The 24,934-nt window shown below is 40.0% G+C and overlaps 1 protein-coding gene across 1 annotated transcript in view; it reads left to right on the top strand.

The window, feature by feature from the left end:
* The window catches only part of VAT1L (vesicle amine transport 1 like), a 55,210-nt gene extending 32,615 nt beyond the window's left edge, over positions 1 to 22,595 (top strand). Inside the window, exons 8-9 of the mRNA XM_017828830.1 lie at positions 17,572 to 17,655; positions 19,722 to 22,595. Of these exons, the coding sequence (XP_017684319.1) occupies positions 17,572 to 17,655; positions 19,722 to 19,820 (183 nt within the window). The 3' untranslated portion in view covers positions 19,821 to 22,595. The remainder of the gene's footprint in view (positions 1 to 17,571; positions 17,656 to 19,721) is intronic.
* The last annotated feature ends 2,339 nt before the right edge of the window (positions 22,596 to 24,934 follow it).

The following is a 24,934-nucleotide window of genomic DNA, read 5'->3' on the forward strand; positions in this document are numbered from 1 at the left end:
TAACAAAAGAGGTGGTGGATATCATCACTTGCCTGAGGCCATACAACATGGTAGTGTAAAGATCATGGATCAGCCTGAAAATCTCTAATTTCTAATTCTGGCCCCTCACAGCCGAGGCCCTGGGCTGTGTATCAGCATCTCAGAGCCTCTGTGATCCAGAGCTCTGGTCTCAGAGTGGTGTGTGTTCTACCAGAGGTCACTAAGCTGTTTATTTTCAGGGGAATTGTATTTTCATGTTTTGGAATGAAGTGGCAAACATGGAAAAGTATTTTGGCAATACTTCTGATGAGCATTGATTCAGATGTTGCTGTCACAAAGGTTAGAAGCTGACTAGTGTGAGACTAAACCTCTCAATTAACATAAATACAGCCTGCAGCTACAGCACTTTCCTCATCTACTTAGTAAGCACTCTGCTAAGAATTAATTAGTTATGGAGATACACAGGCAGAAAATACATTCTGGAAGGCATGAGACACTGGATGTTGAAAGTGCAGTGGTGAGTCATGATACGTGTTTCTGGGTCAGGACAGGCTGTCTTTTCTGTCTGCCCTTGTGTGCCACAGAGATGAGAGCTTTCTGGAACTACAGGCCAAAGGGACAGAACACATGGACTTGGTTCCTAAAGCATAATGTGAGGGCTTGGGGAAATAGGCAGGAGAATAATATGGGAAGCATTGATAGGTTCCTCTCAAGAAAAAAGTGTGTACTATTGAAGAGAAACTAGTCACATGCTTCCAGTTAATTAAATTAGCAACAGGAGATTGGATATGGGGAAAACTGCTCTGCCATTTATTAGAAAAATAGGGACCAACCTGTTACACTGAGCAAACTGCTGATAAATTACTGTGAAGAAGCAGTGTTTTACAGGAGTAGTCTGCTTTCTGAAATATATTAGCTGGCTTCTAAGTAATAAATTGGCACACATTCCTTATGTATTGAACTGATATGGTGATACTGTTCCCCTGCAAGGAGACAGAGGTCTAGTTAGGGAAAGCTTTGCTGTAGACATCCATGACACCTTTAAAATCACCAACCTGTGTGTGTAACTCCAGAAGATAGAGTATATTTCTTCTTTGATTATCTTGAATAATGGCTCTAGCACAGTTGTTTTCCACTTCGTTTTTACTGTCTGTGTCACTCTTCTCAAGAGTCAGGAAAACAGGGTTTCATGGAGTCATTTCCCTATTCAAAAACAATTTCTACGCTCATCATGAAGTATTAGAGAATAAAAGCTACTTGCTTTTATACCCTTGATCCAAGCATGCCTCAATCTGTTCCTTTTAATTTCTACCTGATAATGCAAGGAAACATCCACCTGCCTTCTCCCAGACTTGCATGTGGATTAAATATATGCCAACACATTGCACCCACCAGCAGAAATACTTTTAAATGAATTCTAGCAGAAAGTTTACTGTGTCTCCCATTCCACAGAGTTGGTAGTACCACTAATTGGCAAGGAATTCTTAAGATTTAGAACAATGACTGTTTTCTGTCACTCAGAAATAATTATTGGATCCTGTGAATGAAACTCACTAGACAAAAGTAGCAGGTACTGAAGGGAGAACATTTAGAAACTAAGTTTTCAAAGCCACATTTAGATGTCGCTTCATTCTTGTACTGTGCATTGTTCATGTGTGTAGTTTAAGCCACAGAGCCTGTGAATGGAACCAAGGACTTCCCTCTGTCAAAAAATTCCACTCACACTTCTTTGTTAATTAGTTGACTGGTTTGGGAAGAAAGGTCTTGGTCAGTGAAGTTCAGCTGGCAGGGACTGCTAGGGTGAGAAATTCATCTTTTCTTTCAGGGGAACATGAAGGAGAAATCTGAGGTTTGTGTTAACAGTTCCTCGTGATTACATTCTCTCAGAAACTTTTTTTGGTCTCAATTCAAATTAAAGAAAGACCTATTTTCACAGATGCTAAGGATTAAAAAAAAGAGAGAGAGAAATAATGAAATCTACTTGGTGATGTTGGGAGAGATTAGAGAGGTCATCCCTATATGTCTGGCACAGTAGAGAATAAAAATAATTTGCGTTCCCTCTGCCTTTGAAACCTTCCCATTTTCAGACTGGGAAGAGATCCCTGATGATTTTGGATGAGGTTTTGGCCACTTGATTTACTAAAAAATCAGACTAGTTATTTTGTTTCTTTTTCTAATGAGTCTATTACTTCATTAATCAATTAATGCCTGGAAAGCCACGTAAGAAGTCACTGAAAAGAATCAAAGGGCAGTGGGAGATAACAGTAATGAAAATATCTCTGTATACTTAAATTTGATGGGTCCATTTTGTCTAAATGGTGCTGCATTGGTGACATCACCCCTGTGCCCTTCTTCCATGACTGACAGGGGGCAGAAAGGTTAATAGAGCAGAAGGAAATGAGATGCTTTCAGAGGCTGCTGTGTTAGTGTGGTGAGAAACACCAGTAGGTGCTGTAAATTCTGCCTCACATTTTTCTGCTTGGGGAATTTTGGGTGCTTGACCTATCAAGAGAAAGCGTTGGCATAAGCTTTTAGCTACAGTAGAGAGACATTTAGATGTTAGTAGATACTGAACTCTGGTAATTAAATAAAATTAAATTGGCCTTTTTGGTCACAGAAATGCCTTTCTAAGGTTTCTAACATTCTAGCTCTTCTCCTAGGATCTGCTTGTTGGTGTATCTATGTAACAGCAGCCAAAGGAAAAGTAAATTATCAATTCCGTCAGCAAAACCAAGTTTGTCTCTCAGGAACTAATCATGTTGATGACTAGTTTTGGCAGACTGGTGGAAATCTTGGAAATCTCTGGAGCAATAGCACAAAAATAATCTCCTGGGTTGGTTTCATTTATTTTTTCTTTCATACTAGTAGTCTAGTTAGGTTACCAGATTGCCTTTATTCCCTGTCACGTGATTTTTAAAGTCTTAAAGCATTAAGATATTATAGCATTTTACAACATTAGTGTGTACTATGATTAACTTCTCCTTTTGTAAGTACAGTAGGGAACTCTAGTTGGAAGCAAGTTGGCTTTTCTGGTTTTCATCATTTTGCCCTGAACAAAATCCCATGATTTTCTCAAAATAACACCTTATTTTAGTGCATAACAATTATTAATGAAGATAATTGTTCTCATCTAATGAAAATGGCTCATATATTCTTTTCAATCATTTTAAACACAGATGAGTTTTAAAAGTAAAATTACTCTTGGGCATAAAGATATCTCTGAGCGTAACATAATCCAAATTTAATGTGATAATCGAGAGTTTTATGTGGTATTGCAGTTTAGTAATGATATTGTTGCTCATTACAGATAATGATATAAATTTACACTGAGGCAGCAAAGCAGATGCATTGTTGATACTAAAAGGTTCCTATGTATATATATATATAAACCTGGTGGGAATGATTGAACACAAGGGTATTTTGTAGGGAAAATCTCTGTTACAATGACTGACTTTGAGAAAACAATACTAAAAGGAAGGGGTGTAATTGAAGGGTTTCAAATGAACAACTGATTTCCCAGAGTTTTGATTGTACCGAGGATGGTAGTTTGAGTTTCAAAGCTTAGGGTTTGAAGATGGTACTTGCACACATCTGGAAATGTAGGCTGTATCTATAAGGAATAAAGCCTCACACATCACAGACAGGTCCAAATGTTTGTTTAAATGTGTTTAGTTTAGTAGAATAAAGGTTGTGTAAAAGTTAATTCCTGACCACCACCAAATACCTACAACCTTGAGAAGAACCTGAGGTTTTTTTTCTGTTCCATGCTGTGATTATATGCTGGGTGTAAAATATCTTAAAGATCTTAAACTTTCCTCAGCAAGAAGGGCATAACCTTTGAACTCTTTAGGAGCACTAACACAGTACTCTGTCTTTTCCCTTAATCTAAAGGAAACATCCAGCTTAATTCCAAGTTAAACCTACCTTGGCCTAGAGCTAGAAAACTGTGTTATTGAAGTTCTTGTCTATTCTCCTGCATTTCTGTAGCCAGTGTACAAGCTGGGGGGGATTGGATGTCTCTACACATGCAAGTTTAATTGAATTAGATTAGAAACTGCCTTGGCTGCATCAGGGACATTCTATCACATGGACACTTGTGCTTTGGCTCCCCAGTACCAATTACATCGCGTTTTGATTTGGGTCGATAAAATGTAATGCTGAGCTGAATGAGTGCTCACACATGAGCATTAAACTTGCTGTAAACTAAATCAATTTTATAGCAATCACACTGGTACAATGCTAACGTGAAGTTAAGATCTTTAATATAGGCTTAGAATGAGACATTTTTTAACAGTGCCAGGAGAAATATTAAGTAATAAAGCAAATAGGGCTGCAATATATATTGTCAAACTGTCAACTAGCGAACAAGATAAAATTCAAATACCTTTCCTCTTGCCTAGATGAATGATTTCAATCTTGCTGTAAAGCAATATAGCTCAAACTGAGGCTAAGCATGAATCATACTCTCTAATATTACAACTGTATTACAGTTTAATATATCAGTGCGTTTTGGTTTTGTTTAAATATAATTTTAATTGAGTTACAGAGTGGCACCCAATGGTAAGATCTGACTTAGCTTTTTGAATAATCAAAAAATACTGTGATGACTTTTGAATAATTAGATTTGCAGTTCTCATGGCACTAATTTCTGAAACAAAACAAAACAAAATTACACAAGAAATCAAAGTATTTTCTCATTGGTATCTCTAGAGACCTTTGGTATTTACCTTGATGAGTTTCAGGAATTTACATAATTAGTTTACTCAATGATGATGGATTTTAATGAAGATAAGCCATTGTTACAAAAGGACATGGAGATATTTTTCAAAAACACAATATTACTGTGTTCTGATAATCTGATTCTAGTAGGTGGATTTGTATATTAAGCTTCTCAGACTTTGGAAATTAGAGTGTCAAGGCTTTTTACTGATTACCTCTTTACCATCTGGGAGACTGAATATTTGCTATAATTTTTAATCACTAAGTTTAGATTCCATGGTTTGGAATAGTGGTTCTGGAATAAAGCACAATTTCTTCGTAGAAGTAATAAAGGAAGACTTCAAGTTGCTTGGAATAAGCAGCGAGGTTGTACAGAAATTTCTCCTTTTTTTATTACTGATTTTAAGGTCTCATATTGTGAAATAAATAGCTCAAAATACAGCTGAAGGAAGAGTCTGAGGAATATGTGATAGAAGGCCTTTGGGAGAAAAATATTTGACTCATTTGAATTGTTTAGAAAATAAGATGCAATGTTAGTGGCAGAAGCCATGTTGGTCACAGGTTTTGTGCCTGACTTCCAAGAAGAATCACCTGCCATTGGGAAAGGTACAGAAAAAAGTCATGTTTTTATGAGGCAGGATCTTATTGCAAGGTTTGAGTAGAAGAAAGCAAGGCAGAATCAGCAATCCCAGCAATCTAAGGAAAGAAGGAATCTAGTCAGAAATTAGTTTCTTTGTGAAGGTCCGGTTATTAGTTATTAATATGGTGGATTGGAGAACTGAAACAAGCAGGAAAGACAAATGAGGTGTAACTAGGACAGGCCATCATCATGGAGTGATGGTAAAATAATAGGACATAAAAAAAGGACCTTCATTTTGTGTAGTTTTGTGTAGTTTTGCAGCTTCCTGAAACAAAGCAAATCCTCTCTAGAGAGGTACACACACAAAAAAATCTACTTTATATAAAATAAACTCTTTTGTTGTCAGTAAACAGAAATTTGAATAAACAGATGCTGATGAAAGCTTGAGAAAGATCAAGAAAGTAGCCACACTTAGGGTTTTGGTTTTGTTGTATCCTTAAGGTAATTGGAGGGGCTTTTGGTCTACACATACATTTAAAAAAGAATATCTTTTTTTATTTTTTCACTATAGTAGCAAAAAAGTGATAGTACAAATTATCTTATGCATACAGACACAAACCCAAACGGAGTGTGTAGATCTGCATCATATGAGGTCAGAACAGGGTTCCATCTCCACCATTCTCCAGCTTCTGAGATAGCAAGGGCTGCTAGTTAGAGACTATAAAAGAAATGGCACCTGGAACGGGCACTTTGAGCTTTCTGGCAAAATGTTGTTACGTTATTTGACCCTCAACACTAACAATTGTAGTAGCCTGTACACTGAAGCTGTGGTGTGGTTGGAAGGGCCACCTGATGGATGTGCTGGCACACAGCTCTGTTCCTGTGAACTGTGTAAATGCTGTGTGTTGTTTTAAAGAAACCAGGGCATGGAATTCAGATGTTTGCACTCAGCCATACAGTGAAGCAGTGTTAAATCCACAAATAATATCCACATCTGCTGTCACTGTGAAGGTCTAATTCAGTAATGCCAAGTGTGCTGTGCCTGGAACCTCAGTGGTGGGGGCCCCACAGTCCCACGTGTTGCTCAGATTGAGTGGAGGCCCTGCAGAAAAGAGCCTGGTCTTTGGTAGTTCATGTGTGTTCTGGTGTAACTGCACATGTGTCCAAAATGTGGTAGAATAGTCACTGATTCTTGGTAAATGCATGTTCAAGAATCCCCTTTGCAAGCTTCTTTGTTGGGATCCCCCCAGCCTCAAGTGACAATGTTTGGGCCCGTTTGCCCAGAGGCAGAGATAAGACATGGGTTGACTTGGAACACCTTGAAGCTAATTAGCTCAGAGACAACTGGGAATGTGGTGATCAAAAATTCCTCTATCTTAAAGCCGTGTCCTGCAAGTGTCTAGATGGTCCCTGTGAAAAGCTGTGCTTCTGGGAGTACTTCAGACTTGGAGTTCTCATATGGCTGTTCCAGAGAGGCCGACTGATCTTTCACTTGGGTGCGAAGAGGGATCTCTGTTTGCCAGATTCCCACAGGGAAGAAACAGGGCAGGATCGCTACTGCAAGGCAGCAACATTCCCCTTTGATAGTCTAGGCCTTACGATTTGAAAGCCAACAGTACAGCAGTGCACAAAACAAAGTGCTTAGAATTGAGCCTGCAAGTTCAGGAGGTGGAGGAGAAGGGAGAGTTTAATGACACTTGTAAGGATGACATGAAAGAGAACAAATAAGATGTTCTTTTGGGTTGGTGCAGTTTTTCTCAAAGACATCACAGGGCAGCATTGCTGAGGAAAGAGTTTAAAAACCCATGTTGTGGAGCTTGATAGTCAATAACAATGTAAGATGTCTTTTTTTTTTAATTGCATAGTGATGAATGTAATAAAGTTTATTTCCTGCTGTAATTTGTTAAAACAGATTGTGATGGAATACAGGAATACAGCAAACCGAACATTATATATGAATTCAATTTAGGCAGGAGACTGATGCATCCTAACCAAATACAGAGGGCCTGTTTCTTTGCCTGCGATTCCCAGAGGTCCTTTGCAGGTAAAGGAATTTTCCCTAGTGTAAGAGCTGCTGCAGCAGACCAAACCAGCCTCACCAGAGCAGAATCTGAACCACTAACACTCCTGAATACCCCGAGCTTCAGGGGTGCCTGGGGCATCCCTGTGTGCACAGTTTGCTGCAACTTACTGTAAGATGCATTAATGCTCAGAGTGGAGAAAGGCAGCGTGAAGGTGACCAGTTCTAAGCTCCTCTGCTCATGGCTTTGATGTACTTAAAGCCATCTTCCTAGGGGAAATTGGGAACATGTTCTTATAACTTCTGCCATCAATCCCAAAGGCTCAGCCAGCAGCAGGGAGTCAGTGGCTCACTGGCATAGATTAGGAGTTCTGGCTTTATTGCTGCTGTAAAAGAAATTCCAGCACAGGATCCTTAAAGCTTCATCCTGATTCACAAGATGTGTCTTTTCTACTCAGTTGTGTTCCAGGGATTTTGTCACCAAATCTCTACCCCTCAGAAGCAACCCTTGACTTTGAAATTAGTAAGATAATTATTTTCCATATTCATGGAGGAAAAATCACTTTTTCTCTTAAGCTTATCTTAATAATAAGTGATACAGAGAAAAGCTGTGCAAATTTAAATCAAAACCGGTGTCTGTTGTCGCTCTGTGTGGGTTCTGAGATAATGCACATAGTCTTAGAGAGATGTCCATTCTATGGCACTTCTCTGCAACCAGTACATTAGTCTCTAACTGTCAAAGTGCTGAATACCCCTGACCCATCTTAACTTGATGGAATTCTCTGTGTTGGTGGATCAAATTTCAAGTTTTTGTCTCTTTTATCATGTAGAAAAGCTCCCACCAAACTGATAGTCTAGGCACTGCTGTTTAGTTCTTCTAAATATTTAATTTGATGTTGATTCAGCCTTTTTTCCTGCTTTATCCCTGTTGACTCCGTAAGTAAAGGCTGGTGAGATTTGGCTCAGTTATTCTGCAATTACAAGGCTTTAAATCTCTTTTTCTTAGAGTTTTACCGAGACAAAACAAATACCCATTGACGTCAGCAGGAGCTTATAGGAATAAGGAAAGAGTGAAAACAGCACAGCTCTGCAGCTGTAGCTCCCCATCTAGAAGATGTATCACTTAATAGGTATCTTCAGCAGCCAAGGGAGGACTCAGAGTTTGCCTGTAGTGTCAGTTTTTATTCCTTTGACATTTTTCTCATCTTGGGTCTGGTTTTAGTCTTGCTGCCATAGCAACACAGAGAGGCTAAAAGGTATTCCAGACAAAAAGGTCTGTCCTAACTGACAGGCAGCAGAAGGGAATAGAGGCCAGAGCTGCTGTTTGCAGCTGTGAATAGCAGTGGAGGGATGAGAGAGATTTAAAAAGTACTTTCTGTTTCAACATGGGCAGGAAAAACCACTGGGGCTAAAGTTCAGCATGACGGGGCATAAACAGTTGAGTTGGATAAAGTAATTTTGGCTTTCAGATGGGCACTGGCAGGATGACATGATATAACATGAGATGATGTGTTTGCTTCATGGCAAGGAAACAGACTTCATGATGCAAGTTACTTTCCTACCCCTCTAGGAAAAATACTCTAACCAGCTCAAAATCATTGCTGGTGAGACTAACTTTTTACATTTTGATTGTATCCGTGTTTTCTCCATGCATTTTTTTCCCCAGTAGGCATTTATGAAAATTGGGCCCCAGATACCCTGAGTTTGATGTGTCTTCTTGCATATTCTCAGTGCTCAATTTCTGCATCTTAAGAGCTGGCTGCATTCACCACAGGCAGGAATAGAACCTATTCAAAATCCTGTAAATATTACGCTTCTTTTCCATCTGTCATGCAAGCTGCTGCATGCCCTCAGCATCCAGGAGAGCAGAGTTTGGGAGGCCTCTTCAGAATTAATGGTGTAGGTAAGAGAGAAGATCCAGGCGGGTTGCAGATGTGGGTTTGCCAGCCTCCCATATCCCCAGCTCCCACGCAAACAGGTAATTGGAGGATTTTGTCACAGCAGATAAGTCCATTAAATACTAGAAGCACTTTTCTGCCAGCTATTCTGCTACACAGTGCAAGGGAAATATTCCTATCATGAATACAGATCATTCCCATGGAAGTGTGTTGTGCTGGATACAGGTTATTCCGTTGCTCCCAAGGGAAATAATCTCTACCAGCAAATGATGATTTTGTCCAAATAACTGTGTCTGGTATGATAATTGTCAGTAATCACACAGGCAAACAGTTTTTCTACAAAAGCTTGTACAGAAGAGGGAAGTATTGCAAATGAACTTAAAAAAAATTAAAAAAGCTTTAAAAAAAGTCAGTATGTTTTTCAGTGAACTGCTACTCCGTGACTTCGTATTGCATAAACATGAGAGAGACATTTCAAGATTGTCAAGGAGGAAATATGCCAGCAAAACAAGGGGACTAAATTTTGATGGATGTCACTTTTGAGAGTAGAAGGACACAGTCATTAGTGCAAAGGAGCCAGTGGCTGCTGGCCATATGTGTGTCCAGGGAGTCCATGGCCTGTCCCTTCTCTTAGCCCAAGCCACCCTAACAGGGCTGTGGCAAATGTGGCTGAAAAGGAAGATTTACCTCTGCTCTGTGCTCCCAAGCACCCTGGCAGAGTCTGCAGGGAATGGTGTACCAGGTCACTGCCCCCAGAGCTGCCAGCAAGCTGAGCAACTGTTCTCCTTGGTTCCCTGAGTTTCTTGCCTTCTGCAGACCAAATCTAAACAGACGTAATCCAGAGGACAGACTGTGTGATTTTTCTTTGTATGGAGTGCAGTGTTAGTTTTAAAAGCCATGTGTACCAAGGACGTGAAAGAAAAACCCTTCTCCTGGTCCGACAAGAGCATCTGCAATTAGAATGCAGCTCACATTCCATATTAAAGACAGCACAGCTTTCTAATGGACCACATCAGTGAGCCTGATAGCAAAAATTACTTTGCTCTGTAGCACTAATGAAAGTTATAGTGCTGAAGCTTTGCTTATGTGGTATCTCAGCTAGAATCGACTGCTGTATGCATCTTTTTTCTCCATTACTGCATAGAAATGATGCTTAAATAATTATTCTTGATATTAGCGTTTGTAATTCTAATGGAGATACGTCTGGGCTCGTTGAAATAGTGTCTGTCATGAACAGCAACAGAACAGGACCAGTCCTAGAATGAAAAATGGGCATGTTTTAATTCAGATTATTCTTTCATAAATCTGATGAAGGGGATTTGGATCATTACCTGTGACACTTGGGTTGCCAAAGTAACCTTGACTAGCCAGCTGATGTTTGCACACCACATGACACTGTCACCATGGAGATCCTGTCCATGTGATTTTGCAGGCATGATGCAGTTGCAGACTGCTCAGAGAGGAATTAATTGTTGGTGAGGAGTGCTCTTGGCAGACAGCTCTGCTCTGTCAGACAGAGCCTGCACAGAAGTCAAGCAGAAGCTAAACTTTCCCTATTTGTTTTAGCTGCACTTAGAGGACCAGGGCAAGGTAACAGGGGGAAGCTCTCTTGGCTTCCATAAGGAAAATACTGAGTTCTCCTGATGGAAAGTTCATGCTCAGCCTAGATGGGAGAGATGATCAGAAAGTGCTGACCTGTGTGAAAATCATGTTTGAATGATTGAATGATAATACTGATTTTACAGAACATAGGGTCGAGTGACTGAAGGCTGTTGAACACTACTGGTATTCCCTTATCAGCTGAGGCTTTACTCCCCTCCCAGTACCTGCTCTTATTCACTCACACACAACCCAGGGACGTCAGGGAGGCTACAAGAGTGAAACAGGGACCAAAATCTGTTTGTGGGCAAAGAATATTCCAAATTCTCCTCAAAAAGTAACTGTCATGCTGTGCTTTCGTTTCCAACATCTACTGAACAGTGGGACGGTGAAGTATATTTTGAATCTGGTTTGCATGATACCAAACCAAATACCAGACTGAGTGTTAGAAAGGTCCCATGAGATAATTTCATAGTTCTTTGTCTTTTCTAACCTATTTCTGAACCCAGACTTTGAATTTTAATTACTAGTACATGCCCATATATTTAGACTGTTATCTAACCCTATTAGCAAACCCCTTCCTAGTTTCTGTATTTCTTGTGTCTGGCCTCTGCATTATGCTACTTCTTTATCTTCTGAACTTTTGTTGACAACAGAGTACAAACAAATCAACCTTTTGGGAAGAGACATGATTCTGTTTCTGGTGGTTAAGCAGCCTAAAGGGTGCTCCCTCCTTTCTCTCCATGTTATTTGGAGAACAGAAGCCAGCCAGCCTTCAAGATAAAACTGTTTTGCTGTTGCAAAATGCTTTGTTCCATCTCTTTTACTTATTTATGAAACGGGCTGGGCAACAACAGATGGTTAAAAGGTGGTGTTACTATTTCTGGGTGCTCCAGCTGTGATGAGCAGGCTGGACTAGAATCAGATGGGGGTTCTGTAGACATGACATGCACCCCCCTAAGGAGACACAGTCCAGGCTTCAGAAACTGTCCAAGAGCATCACCTGGTATGAGCCAGTAAGTGCAGGGTTTGAGGTGTGCAGTGACATTGCCGTTTGGGGAATTGCTGTAAAGAATCACTGAAGTTTTGGAGATGTCTTTGTTGGACACTTTATTCTGTGGGAAAAAAAAAAAAACAAACCACAAAAAAACCCCCCACAAAAAATCATGTGGGTCCTTAAAATAATACTGGACAAAAGTGCTCATAGGAGGTGATGAGGACAGAAGAGACTCAGTTTGGTGGCCAGATGCAGAGAGTAAACAGTGCTACTTATGTCTTTGCTTTTAGCTTGAAGAATAAATTGAAAGATTAAAGAGGAGAGGAATGCAACTGGAAAATGAGGCTTTGGGGTGATGTGTGCAGCACAGGTTACAGTGGATGAGGGGATTATTTCATGGCTAGAGGGGAACAATCTTGGCATGCTGGAAGGCTTGGACATTCTCACTGTATAAACAGAGGACAAAAGGTGATTCTTTGAGATGATGTGTAAAAATAAGCAGTAATCTTGAACCTAAAGGTGTGGAACTAATGAGGGGGGAAACTACAGTTGTAGATCATAACCTGAGCTGATGCTCTGCTTCACTGTGCCCATTTGGAGGTGAAGGATGTTCCCTTCCTTTGGATGCTGATCACCTTTTCGACAGCACATGACGACACAGTGTAGAATGAGTGGGGAGTTTGACAGATTACACTGAGATAATTGAACTAATTTCACTTCTGGCTTGGATTAAATTTGTAACCTTGGCATAAGATTCTTTAGCCTTTTGTACTATGGCCTGATTTACCAAAAGGGGGAATGAAGGCTTCCTTTATTGTAAGCAGAAATCCTTTCATATACCTCAGGGAAACCCACTGTCATCAGAGGGGCCCAAGAAAAGAAAGAACACAATCCTCTGCCACCATCCAATAAACCTGCTGAGAGTGAGGGGGTAAAGAAGTTATCTGTAAAAATGAAACTGCAATCTGTAGATGGCATTTTGTGCAACAGACTCCATTTAACCTCATGCAGTTAAAGAATATCCACTCTTCTATTGCACGTGTCTTTAAATTCCTTTTTTTCCCGAAGTAAATGTTTAACTTTATTTTTAAAAAATTGATGCAATTAATCATATTACTGAGCTAAACAGCTTCATGTAGGATGATAAAAGCATTGTTTTGACATTTCCACTAGGAAGCTTTTCCATGGCATGTTGCCTGCATTGTTCCTCTCTATTAAACATCCATATTCCTGACGTGGGCCTAAAGCCCCCAGTGTGTTATACTGGCAAAGCAAGTGGTTTTGTGTTCCAACTTCCCAGTCTCTTTTATTTTACTCCTGAGATTGGTTCCTTGTAAGAGCCAAATACAGAAATGGATCATTATGTTTAAAATAATATCCAAAGGCTTGAAAATAGCATCCGTTTCTTAGGCAGGCTGCATTTCTCTTTCACACTGTGAAATGGTGCAACAGATAATTAGTAATACATTTTCCATTTATATTTTCCTGTATTTATAAGGCAGTAGACTGCTCTTGCTATATTCTAACAGCAGAATGAATTTCCAGAGCCAACTGAATGTCAGCAAGCATTTATGAATATCTCAGTAGAGATTATTGTTGGCTCTTACTTTCAAATGCAAACAGCCAACAAATTAGTTTGAAGTAAAATGGGTAAATAAGTGGAGGCTTGACTACAGCAATAGAAAGTTGGAGCATAATTGTTTGTTTCGGGCCTGTGTTATTTATAGAAGGTCAGACTTACACCCACAAAACTATCTCTATTCTGGAACTTTCCAAAGGAAAAGGAACCAGGACAGCAGAGGTGGAAACCTGAAATGAATGACTCGAAAAGCCAGACAAGAAATCTGTCCCAGTTACTGATTCCACCTGTGGAAAACATAGTGCTGAAAACAAACAGGAAAAATCCAAGAAAACATAGGGGGAAAAGGGAGCAAAGGCAAGCGTACAAGGTGCATTTCAAGGGAGAAAAAATCTTTTAGTCAATTTAAAATGGACTGATTTTACACCCTGAGATCAAAACTAATGTAATCAGAAGCTAGCTCCAAATATCCAAATACCATGTCAGCCTCTGATAGCATGTTGTGTTAGTTGTTCTATTTGGAATACACCTTGGTTTTCATTGCTTTAGAATTGAAGATACTGTTGGAGTAAAAAATGTGTTGTGCCTGCTATTTGTGTTTTCAATATGGAGATCCTTTTTTTTTGTCTGAGTGGTTACAGATAACAACATGCTTAATTTTGTGCTTTTTTACAAATATTTCTCAAAGAGAAGAGTATTGCAAATTAGGAGTGCTGACAGAGCACTTCATTAAACTTCTCTAAGTAATTTGTGGGTATAAGGTGATTCCTAAAAGCTGACATCTAACTTGTAGTATTAGTGCTTCACTTTTAGTACTGTGCTACTATTAGTACTTTACTACTGTAGAAATAGTACTAAGAAACCAAAATAATTAGTATTCTACCTTTTTTTTTATGCAAGGTTGTGCTTTATTTTAAGCTGAAATTGCTATCAGCTCACCAAAGACAGAATGGCTACAATAAAATCACACCATATTCCCAGTGTATGCACTGGTGCTGTGTTCAGCAGAGGAGAATAATTTATGGGTGTTGTTATATTCACTTTTGCTTTTAGTAAAATAAAAACTTCACAAATCATTAGCTAAGGAAAAATGGAAATATGGGGGTTTTTTGGAGATACTTTATCAATCCATTGCATCATTGCTACAAGAACCAGTGATCCACTTGTGTAAGAATAGTTCTGATTCCAGTGCAGAGCTCTGTGGTACATACTGGGGGTTCTCAAGGCTAAAATCTGTAGTTTGGCATTAGTTCAGACACAGACCTTCTAAGGGCTGGGCCATAATGAAAGCAAACACAAACCAAGAGAGTTTTTGTCCTTTATTCCAGTGGAAGATGTTTGGATCAATGAACACTCCTTTTCACTGTTTCCAATCCAAGAGCCCTCACGATACTGCCCAAGAAGAATTTCAATTAACTCATCCATATAAACAAAAGTAAAATCCATTTACTTGGCTCTGAACTGACAAATGCAAATAGCAACCAATATGGAATAATTGGTGAAAAGGGATTTAGGGGCACAGTGGTGTAAGAAGAGGGAAACCCTTGTGATCCTTGCTGCTAGAAGGGATATTTATTTTGAATCAAAACTTCAACCACTTCAGGGATCCTCTAGTAATTTCCAGGATTCCCACATGCCTCCCTGTACTACCAGTTAAGCCTGGGTCTGGTTTTAACCAAGTGCAGAGTGATGCACTTTCTTCACTGGGAACATGCAAACACTGGGGCACAAACTTACAGAAGCTCCACTCTCCACAAAAGGCACAGGAAAAAATAAATTCTCTTATATAGTCTGCACAGAACAACTTAAGCCTTAACCATACTTGCATAACAAAGGTTTTTAAGCCTCTCTGTCTTCTAGAGGGTAAGAGAGAATAATTTTAATATTCAGACACCTTGGGAAACAAGTAATTGCAGTCTTGGTTCAATAAGTGGGCTGTTAGCAGCCATAAACGTAAAAACCACTCATTTATAAAATAGCTCATGGTCTCTTAACCCAGACATGGAGTGCTGAATGGCATTGCACTAGTGGAGAAGTTGACTTACTGGGTAGGTAAGTTGCAAATAACACTAAAATTCACAGATGTTTTATCAGCTCTTCAAATTTTGTTCTATGTTTTTATATATTTTAATAGCTCCATCTGGATTCCATAGCCACTATTACTGTTATAAGTTTTATTGTTCCCTTTGCCTCTGCCTGCTATTTGCATTTGCAAGATACCTACAAGTGTCCTGGAACCTTTCTCCAGGGGCTTAAATTTGATATGTGAAAAATGCAGCAAAAGCACATTTTCTCAAATTTACCTTGCTAAATATGATATGGAACAAATTAAAATAAATGTTGCATACCCTGCTTTCCACATGATGTTCTAGTAATAAATTCCAATGGACGGGCAAGTGTGTTTGCTGATTTCTCCAATTCTGTTATTTATGCTGTGCTGTAACCTCCTAAAAGCTTGATTTGGTTAACAACAGTCATAAAAAATTATACAGCTGCTACTTCTTCAGAGCCTTTGTTGGATATTCTTAAAGGAATATTGTCCACGGTGCAGAACTAGTCTGACAGGATAGTTAGGGGGTGTTTATGCTCTAAGGTACCTTCATAAAAGGCATTGTGATTTTGTGGACTATATTTAGAGGTCAGCCTTCTGTCCAGTGGGTTTCATAAGACTGTGTTTTCTCAGGTTAATTTACAATAATGCCCTAAGTTAGAAAGCCATTGTGTTTTTAGTGCATTTTTCTTTCGTTCTAATAGATTTTTTCTTAAGTCTGGTGTTTAACAATTGAGGGAACATCTCTGCAAAATTCAAGTGGTAATACTGAGTTCACTGCAGTCAGCTTTCCAAGTAAGGCAGACAGATGGGAAAGACATTTTGTGCCCAGCATCCATTAAATTTAATTGGAAGTTGAAAACTGTATTTGCTTAGTATCTTTAAAAATCTCATACATCCTGCTGTATTAGACATTCAGGTATTATTTTAGGGACCTGGACCCCAATTCAGGCTTCTAAATGTACTGTGGGACCCACCAGTTCCCAACTCAGCATTTTCTTTCGAACTTTACATACTGTTATTCTTAAAATGTTCAAAGAACTATGTCACAGATGGTAAATCCTATTAACATAAAACTCATTTTTGTCTCAACAAACCCTGTAACGCTGGCAAAAAGTAGTGTGATGAGGGTATGGAACAGCCTTTATGTGTATATTTTCAGTTCCTGAAGTTTCCCACCATGAAAGTGAGGAAACTCTTGACATTTTCTGATTTTCAGTGCTTTATAGAATGGAAGAGACCTTAAAGCTCATCTCATTCCACCCCCCTGCCATGGGCAGACCTTCCACTGGACCAGGTTGCTCCAAGCCCCATCCAGCCTGGCCCTGAACGCTTCCAGGGATGGGAGTTCACATCCTCTCTGAGCAGCCTGTGTCAGTGATTTAGCAGTGGTTTGTATGCTGCACATTGAACACACACACAGTTTCAGTTCATCAACACTGAGCTCTCCTGAGTTCTGAAACTTCATACATCAAAATAAGTATCTCTCCAGTGCACTCGTAAGAAGAGGGTTTTGTTCCTTTCTCACATGCAGTAATTGCAGCCAGCTGTTAAACAGATGGTCTTAGTGGTATCAGTAGGACACCACTTATTTAACATTTTTAAAAAAAAAAATTTAAAAATGGGAAAAAGTAAATAAATGTTTGCTTATGTAGCAAGACGCCACAGTACTGCGTTAATCCCAGCCATTGCCTGGGCATGGCATTCCCCCCGTGGGAACCCAAAGGAAATTAATTGAAAAATACCATAGGTTAATTAGAAAAACATTTCATACTTTCAGTACGAAGGAGGGCTTCTTGATAAATATTCTGGAAAGATAGAATGTAATGAACACCCTGTAAGGATCACCTCCCTGTAGTTCTCTCTGCACCTCATCTCTCCATCACTTTGGCACTGCATTAACGTTATGGAAGTGTTAAATTATTCAGAAACTGTCATCAGGACTCACATCCCATATTGGCAAACACAATGCAAAAACCAGGCCTTACAAGTTCACTAAAAAATGTTTGACTATTAGTCTTTTCTCAAGCAGCTGTTTGAGTGACCTTGCACACAGTTTGCCTTAAGCATATTGCTGGTTTTGGAAGGGAGGAATTCAGGCTTCTCCTTGTGTGTGACTGACAATTATCAATAGGTGATCTTTCTTTCAGGTGAAGGAGGCCATGCAGAGAATCCATGACCGAGGAAATATAGGAAAACTCATTCTGGATGTGGAGAAAGCACCCACTCCCCTGGTGAGTGCAAAGCACTGCAGACATGCTGTACAACCACACACACACGTTAAAGCCTGGCAGTGACTTTTAGAGACATGTCCCGTACAATTTTTTTTAATACTGATTTATTCTAAATCCATGGCACCTAAATACCACCAGTAATCATAATTTCTGTATTTAACCTAAAGTGAAATGTAATTCCTGAAGACCCAGAAGTTACTTTTCTATGCTGAATGACCGTCTGCTTCTCCAAAAATGTGCCTGCATGTCTTGAATCAGGGTAAAGCTGCCATGTGTCTTTTCTATCCTTGTGATGGAAAACAAAATAGACATTTCACAAAACCAAAATAGATGTTTCACACACTAAAAAAAAAAAAAAATCCTGTATTAATAAGATGATTGAACAGGAAAAAAACCCCAATCTGTTACTTCAGTGTGCAAACATTAAAGTGCTTTCTGATCCTCATACTAAAGTCAGAATATAGTTTTGGTAGGAATTTAGTTTGCTGGTTTTTATATTATATGAAGTATAATGCCTGAATACTTCTAAAAATGTCCTGAAGGCAGACAGTAGGGATGGAGCCCTGCTCTCCTGGATTTGGAGCACTTAGCATGGTACTGAAACCTTCCAGAGAGCAGCAGTGAATGGAACCCAGGCTCACGCCTGAGCATTCACTGAGGATGCAGGAAAGAGCAGTAAAGGAGGTAATGAAAAACTGACTTCAAATCAATACTGATGTATGAAGTTGCTTTCAGGCCTGAGGTATCTCCTGTTTCAAAAGAACAGAAAATAACATGGAATTACAGTTAAGCTCTAGTTCAAGCTCAGCCTCTAATTGCCCCCAAATCTCACACAAAGTCGCTGCAAGGAAAAGGAAGGCTTTGGAGACATCACGTGTGGAAACTGGGCATTATTTTCTAGCTGAAGTGCATCCTGAACTGTAAACAAGAATGCATAGCACAACATTATTACACTTACTCCATCTGTTCTCTTGATATTCACAACAGCCACTGGTAAGATGGTGATAATCAATTTGAAACACTTTCATGAAAGGGTGTTAAGTAAAAATATGGGTAACTTCAGAGCATTAGAATCAGCTTGTGTTTGAGATTTTTATATCCAGCATAGGCTAGTAATCAAACAGGGAAGGAACAATATCACTGCATTTCTCTTTAAAAAGTAAATGTGTCCCTCACTTATTTGGTTTTGTGGTAGTTATAAGCTACTACAGGAATCTTCTGCATCCTACAGGAGGTAACGTGGGTGAATCCAGTCACACTAATCTGTGTTGTTAAACATTACCCCCCCCCAGTGAACCAGACTCTTGTGCCTCCAGAGAGATGTCACACTGTCAGGGTGAAGTACTGGAGTATCTTGCACCTTTACACAGCTTGTAATAAATATTTCCAAGTGAAAAATCACACAGTGTAGTCCTTAGATGCTGTCCTGAACTACGAATTTCTGCATTTGCCTGCTACCTATACAGGCATATTCAGTAAAATATGGAAGTGCAGTTTCTTCCCATTCCTGTATGATCTGAGTTCTGCACTCTGTCGTGGGGGTGTTCTGCCAGCATCCACATATCCAATGCTCTATAAAGTTTCATTGTTTTTTTTTTTTAATATATAAAAGAGAAAAATTGCTTTCTGAGTTTTCATGACACTGTGCCTCAGATGGAGCCATCCATTCCCTGCTTTTAAGTTGCCTGTTTCCAGAAGAGCGGATACAGGAGTTGTAAACCAGAGGTCTCACATTCTGTAAACTTCCTACCCAGCTGTTTCCTATCTGAGAGCCTTACTATCAGTTTACTACATGTGCACAGAGCAGAGTCTGTGTCTACAACTGTCCTGCAAAGCAGTTTTCTGTTAGGTAATTTAACTGTAAGCCATGAGGGAACAGCTTATGGGTTTAGCTGGTAGGCGTGTAGTGCCAGCAAAGGCTTTGCATGGGCAGAATGTTTATTTTCATGTGGCGAGTCTGTCTTCTTTGAGTTCCTAAAGTCACTTATCAGAGGAATCAAACTGAAATGAGAATGAGTCAAATGGTGAGAAAGGTGCTCTGATGTCCTTCGTCTCTCCTGGTGCAGATGGCCAACGACAGCACGGAGACAAGCGAGGCTGGAGAGGAGGAGGAGGACCACGAAGGGGACAATGAGAACAAGGAGCGCATGCCCTTCATCCAGTAACACCAGGGGCGGTGGAGCCAGGAGAGTGGTGAAGTAGAAGGGAACAAGACTGGGAAATCTCTTCTGTGCATCAGTGAACAAATGCTGTAGTACAGTGTGTGTTGTATTTGTTTGCAGTCAGCTGAGCTATGAGCTGTTGATCATTGTTGTTTTGAACTCAAGTGCCATTCTCATCCAGTGCAGTATTATGACATTTCTGTGTGATACCCAATTTCCCTGTAGGAGTCCCATGGATTTTTCTGTTTCTGTTTGAAAGCCTTATTAACTTACTGTGTAATTTTAGATGGGCATCTTTCTCATGCAAATTCCAACATTTTCCATAAAGTTATTTGGGAGGTTTGAGCTTTCTTTTGCAAGTTGGAAACAGTAACAAAAAAAAATTCCCCACTTGCTGTCTGGAAGATTCTAGTAACTGGAGGGAAAATTTTATGTTTGTGGATTTTCAGTGTTAAAATATTTTTCCTTTAGAGAACCACAAATAAAAGTTGCAACAAAGATGAGTTTTCATTTTCCTCAGTCACACTTTATCATTACATAAGCAATCCTATTTTCATTTTCAAAAATACCTCATTTAGAATCATGGAATCTGAAATTGTGCAAGAACTCATTAATTGAGAGACTTTGATCAACCTCTTTTGCTTAAGGACACATTGACTCATCCGTGTCCAAAACCCAAACCAATTTTAAATTTCATTTTTAAATTGCATTGGTAAGATCACTCATCAGTATGTGGAAAGAAATTTGGTAACAGAGTTTGCTGCTCAGAAATCTCTAATGTGTGGTCAACTATCAAGCTGGAGCTGAACTCCTGCAGAAGTTAGCTCTGCAAAAAATGAGGTTTAGGCCTTAAACCTACCACAAATCATGCACAGGGATCGTTTTATCTGGGTGAATTGTTCTGTCAAAAGCTCTGCTCCATATGTACAGTTATGTTTGTAATTTCTCGCAGGATCAAGTATTCAGAGACCAGCTAGTCTTATCTACCTCCCACTAGTGGAAACTATATCTAAACATGACAAAATTTAATATATTTTCCATGTCTTTCACCTATCCAAATGGCAACTACTCAGGTCCTCAAATATCTTGTTAAAACAACTATTTTAAAATTACTGCAATCACCTACAGTAGAAATGCTGAAGGACTGTCAGAGACCTTGCATAATGCCATACAGCTTTGAACTGATCTTTTTTCTGCAAATGAAAGTATTTACTCAGACATGACTAGTTGTTTACCTAAATCTACAAGTAGCCTCTAGTGATAGAAGTAAAAAATTAATACAGAAAAGTGGAGAGGAGGGAGGTCTTCTCAGACTTTTGTCAATGTGAAAAGACTTCTGGGTCTGGATGACTTTTATGTGTGGTTTTAGAAGAATCTCTTTCTGTTTGTTTGATCTTGCTGCCTGAGTATTAATGTCCATCTCTTTACACTGTACTCATGAAGTCGCTGTTCTAATGCCAGATAATTGTGCAGATGGTTCATTCTGAAGGAGTTTCCCTTGGGCTAAACAAATTCAAAGGTAACAAGAAGAAATAACGGTGGAGAAAAATGCCAAAAAAAGCTTTTGAAATATTAATCAAACCAGAACTTCCATTTTCTCTAGGTGTTGGTGCACAACTTCATTGTAGTTGAGTTTCTTTTCAAGCTAGACTTGCCTACACTTCCAGTGCCATATCGGGCCCAAACAGGGACTTTATCCACAGAACATATATATTCAGTGACAGTTTTCCATTTACTGGGCTTGCCAATTGGACTTTTAAGAAAGGCCATTAAGTTTTCATGACTCATAAGCTGACAGCAGTAGGAAACATGCCCAATTTTGTTTTGCAGTTAGTGTAATGATGTTGTCCTGCAACAGACCTTAACATAACTAGGAACTTTGATTTGACGCCAAAGTGAGCAATATTGCTGGTGACCTTCGAGCTGGCAGTAAGTGGCATTCTCAAGGCCTTAAATTAGTAGGGCAAGCAGAATAGCAAACCCGTTCTTCTGTTCTAAACCACAGTCTGGTGGGCTCTACACTTAAATTACCCTGCAAGACAAATAAAGATGGGTGGTCTTGGTCACGGCCACAGACACCACAGGGACAACAATCAAATAATTTTGGCTAGTTCTTTCTGGTTTTGTTAGCAAGGCAAAATTACTCTTCATGCTGATTCATACCAATTTTAGGGCCATTTTCTGATCAGCAGAATATCAGGTAATTGCAGTGAGTACAAAGGAGTACTTCTGGAACTACCTGAGTGCAACACAGCTGAGGATGACCATCAGCAAGCTAAATTCTGCTCTTGTGTTTTACTGCTATTAACATGGCATGCAGGAGGGTTACTACTGAAATGAATGGAAGTTTTTCTGGTATCCATTCGGGAAGCAGGATGTGTGCTAGCAGAATTTGGCCCACAAGCCCTAAGTACCTTTTAGAAGACCACAAGCAGTAGTATCGCGCCTGGAGGGGTGGAGAGTGTGCTGTACAAAGTGGTGAAGCCGAGACTTGGCACTGACCAGGTCTCACTGTAGCAGAAATGAAGGTTTGTGCTTACTACTGACAGTGTTGTTTAAACAACTCTGAGACAATTGGGTAGTTTCTTCAAGTGAAACAAATTATTTCTCAATTTGCCTTAAAGGAACTGTGAAAGCTTCTCTTTAACTTAAGCCTGATTGAAGTGAACTGAAACACTGTTTAATTGTATTTGTTGCTTTAGAGCTTTTGTTATATTGTGCCTACAAAGCAAATTATGTTTACACAAAAATATAAATAAAATGTTGAGCATAGCATTATCCTTGGCCTCCATATTTTATTCTAATATTATGGTCACATTAGGGAACTAACTTGGAATTGGTTGAGAGGAAAATTTGAGGTCTTGTTTTGGTCACTGTGGGATATAGGAAGAATTTATTTTTTCTGGTAAGGATTTAATTGAGATTATTAAAATGGCTGTGTGCTACTTTACAGAACATTAACAATTTGGATATAACATGTTGAATGTCACAGTCTAAGAAATTCAAAATATTGTATAAGCACCATTCATTAAATGCTCAGGGAAGTGTATTTGATATGAACAGAAACTGGTTTCCAGAATTTTGGGACTCAGATTGCGCTGGGAGATAGATTGCCACAGAAATTATCCTCAGAGAGACAGCTCCTTTCAGAAATTGAGATCCTCTGAAGGTATAATTTTAAATTAGAGTCCAAAGCAGCCACCACCAAATCAGCTAATAAAGCAGGAGGACATGATTAAATCTTGAATCCCACTCTCCTGGGCCTTGGTCTTAACTCAGGGCTGCAAGGAGGCTTTCACCATGTCTTTGAAAGAACTGGTGATGGTTACCAAACCTTACACTATACTTGAGTACATGGCTTTAAAGGTCTCTCTCATGAATGGAAGAAATGATCCAAAAAACCTTCAGTTTAGTATCTAAACAAAGAGGAAGTGTTGGCTTTGGTTTATTCCAGTCATGCAGGACAAATTCCAAAGCTTGTAAGTCCCTGGAAAATCTCACATCTAAAAGATGATAGGAACACTTCTGAGTGTGAAGAGGAGCAGAGTGAATTTCTGCCCTCTGTTTTCAAGCCCTAACGAGCAAATAATGATCAGTGCATCCCTAATGACAGGGTCAGATGAGGCTGAAAGCAAACAGCCATAGCCTTTTGCAAACTCTCTGTGATTACTAATAAAGCTCTGCCTTTACCAGCTTTCCCCCTGGGCTGTCTGTACTCCTCTGTCACACACTCTAACACAGAGCAGGGATGCAGCAGGTTGTCTTTTGGTGGCATCAGTCTGGAAGAAATGAAAAAATCTGCCTAGGATCCTGAGTGCCTCTGGTTCCCAGTTCACCATTTTGTGCTTCCCCTCTCGTTTTCTGTGAGCTGAGCAATTCATCCTGATTGGGTTTTGTCAAAAAAGATTCTTCTGGTATGGCCATGATTGCCAGCACAAACCCCTAATCCCCCCAGCTCCAGGAAAACCGTGTGGAAGTTTCTCCCCCTGGCAGCACTGAGGTCCCTCGATGTCAGCCAGTGTTTTGTTCCACTGCAGAAAGAGCCAAAGCAATCAACACACTCTAATTGCTATCTGCATCAAAGCACCTTTTTCCCAAGTAATTTGTAACTCCTAGGCAAACATCCCAGTGTTCTCCTCTGAGGGGACAGGTTAAAAAATGAATGCAAAATGTCACTTTATCTCCTCAGTCCTGTCCTGCTGATTGATGGTGCCTGGCTGACCCTACCCAAGCCATTGCTTCTGTGTTTACCTGGCCTGGCTCTGTCAGCTCCCTCTGCAGTGGATGGCAGGGGTTTCTGAACACTATTGTGACAACACTGTGTTGGGCACCTCCCCCCTGGCACGCTGGAAGGTGCTGGGAGAGCAGTGCAGATGAGGAAGAGTTAGAGGATGAATGTAGGAAAATAAATGAATCGTGTATCTCTGCCCCAGAGTAACAAGTGAGCGGGATTTGCAGCATGTTACTGTGTTGGTTCCTGTGTGTGCTTGGAAGGGAGACCCTGAGGTGGTTTGTTACAGGGCTGGTTCAGTCACTGTCCAGAGGGTCACAGTCACACTCATGAGCAGCCTTGGAGGCTCTGTGGTCTTGCTCTGGTTTTTACCACCTCACTGGAAACCTGCCTCACTTCAGGGAAACTGTTTGGTACTCAGAGCTCAGTTTGGCTCCTGTCTCTCTGTAGGAAGCCGTGGATGTTTGCCAGGCCACAAACACAGACCTGGGGGTTAAATGGGGCAGCTGTACCATTGCATCCCACCCCAGCCAGGCCTGCTCAGAGCCAAAAAAGGGAAGGTTCAAAAGATGACACCCACAGTGCTGTTGCTGAAGTCTCTGTCCTCCTTGGAGATACTTTACCAGTCCCTCACCTCTCACCTGGTTTGACATGGGGGTCCCAGCCTTTCTCTGCAGGGGCTCCAGAGTCCCTGCAATACTCAATCACTGTTGTTCTCTGGTTGCACTTCAGGAAAATTAATATTTACCTTCTGAAGAATATGGTCATGTTCATTTTCATCCCCCACAGAGAGTGACAGACAAGCTCCAAGTGGATTTAACACAGCTAGATTAGCCCTTCACATCTGGAAATCTTTCACTTACAGGAACTTCAGGCATTTTGGGCA

This window comes from Lepidothrix coronata, unplaced genomic scaffold (genome assembly GCF_001604755.1).
Source record: "Lepidothrix coronata isolate B3197 unplaced genomic scaffold, Lepidothrix_coronata-1.0 Scaffold153, whole genome shotgun sequence".
In the NCBI taxonomy this organism is placed as follows: Eukaryota; Metazoa; Chordata; class Aves; order Passeriformes; family Pipridae; genus Lepidothrix; species Lepidothrix coronata.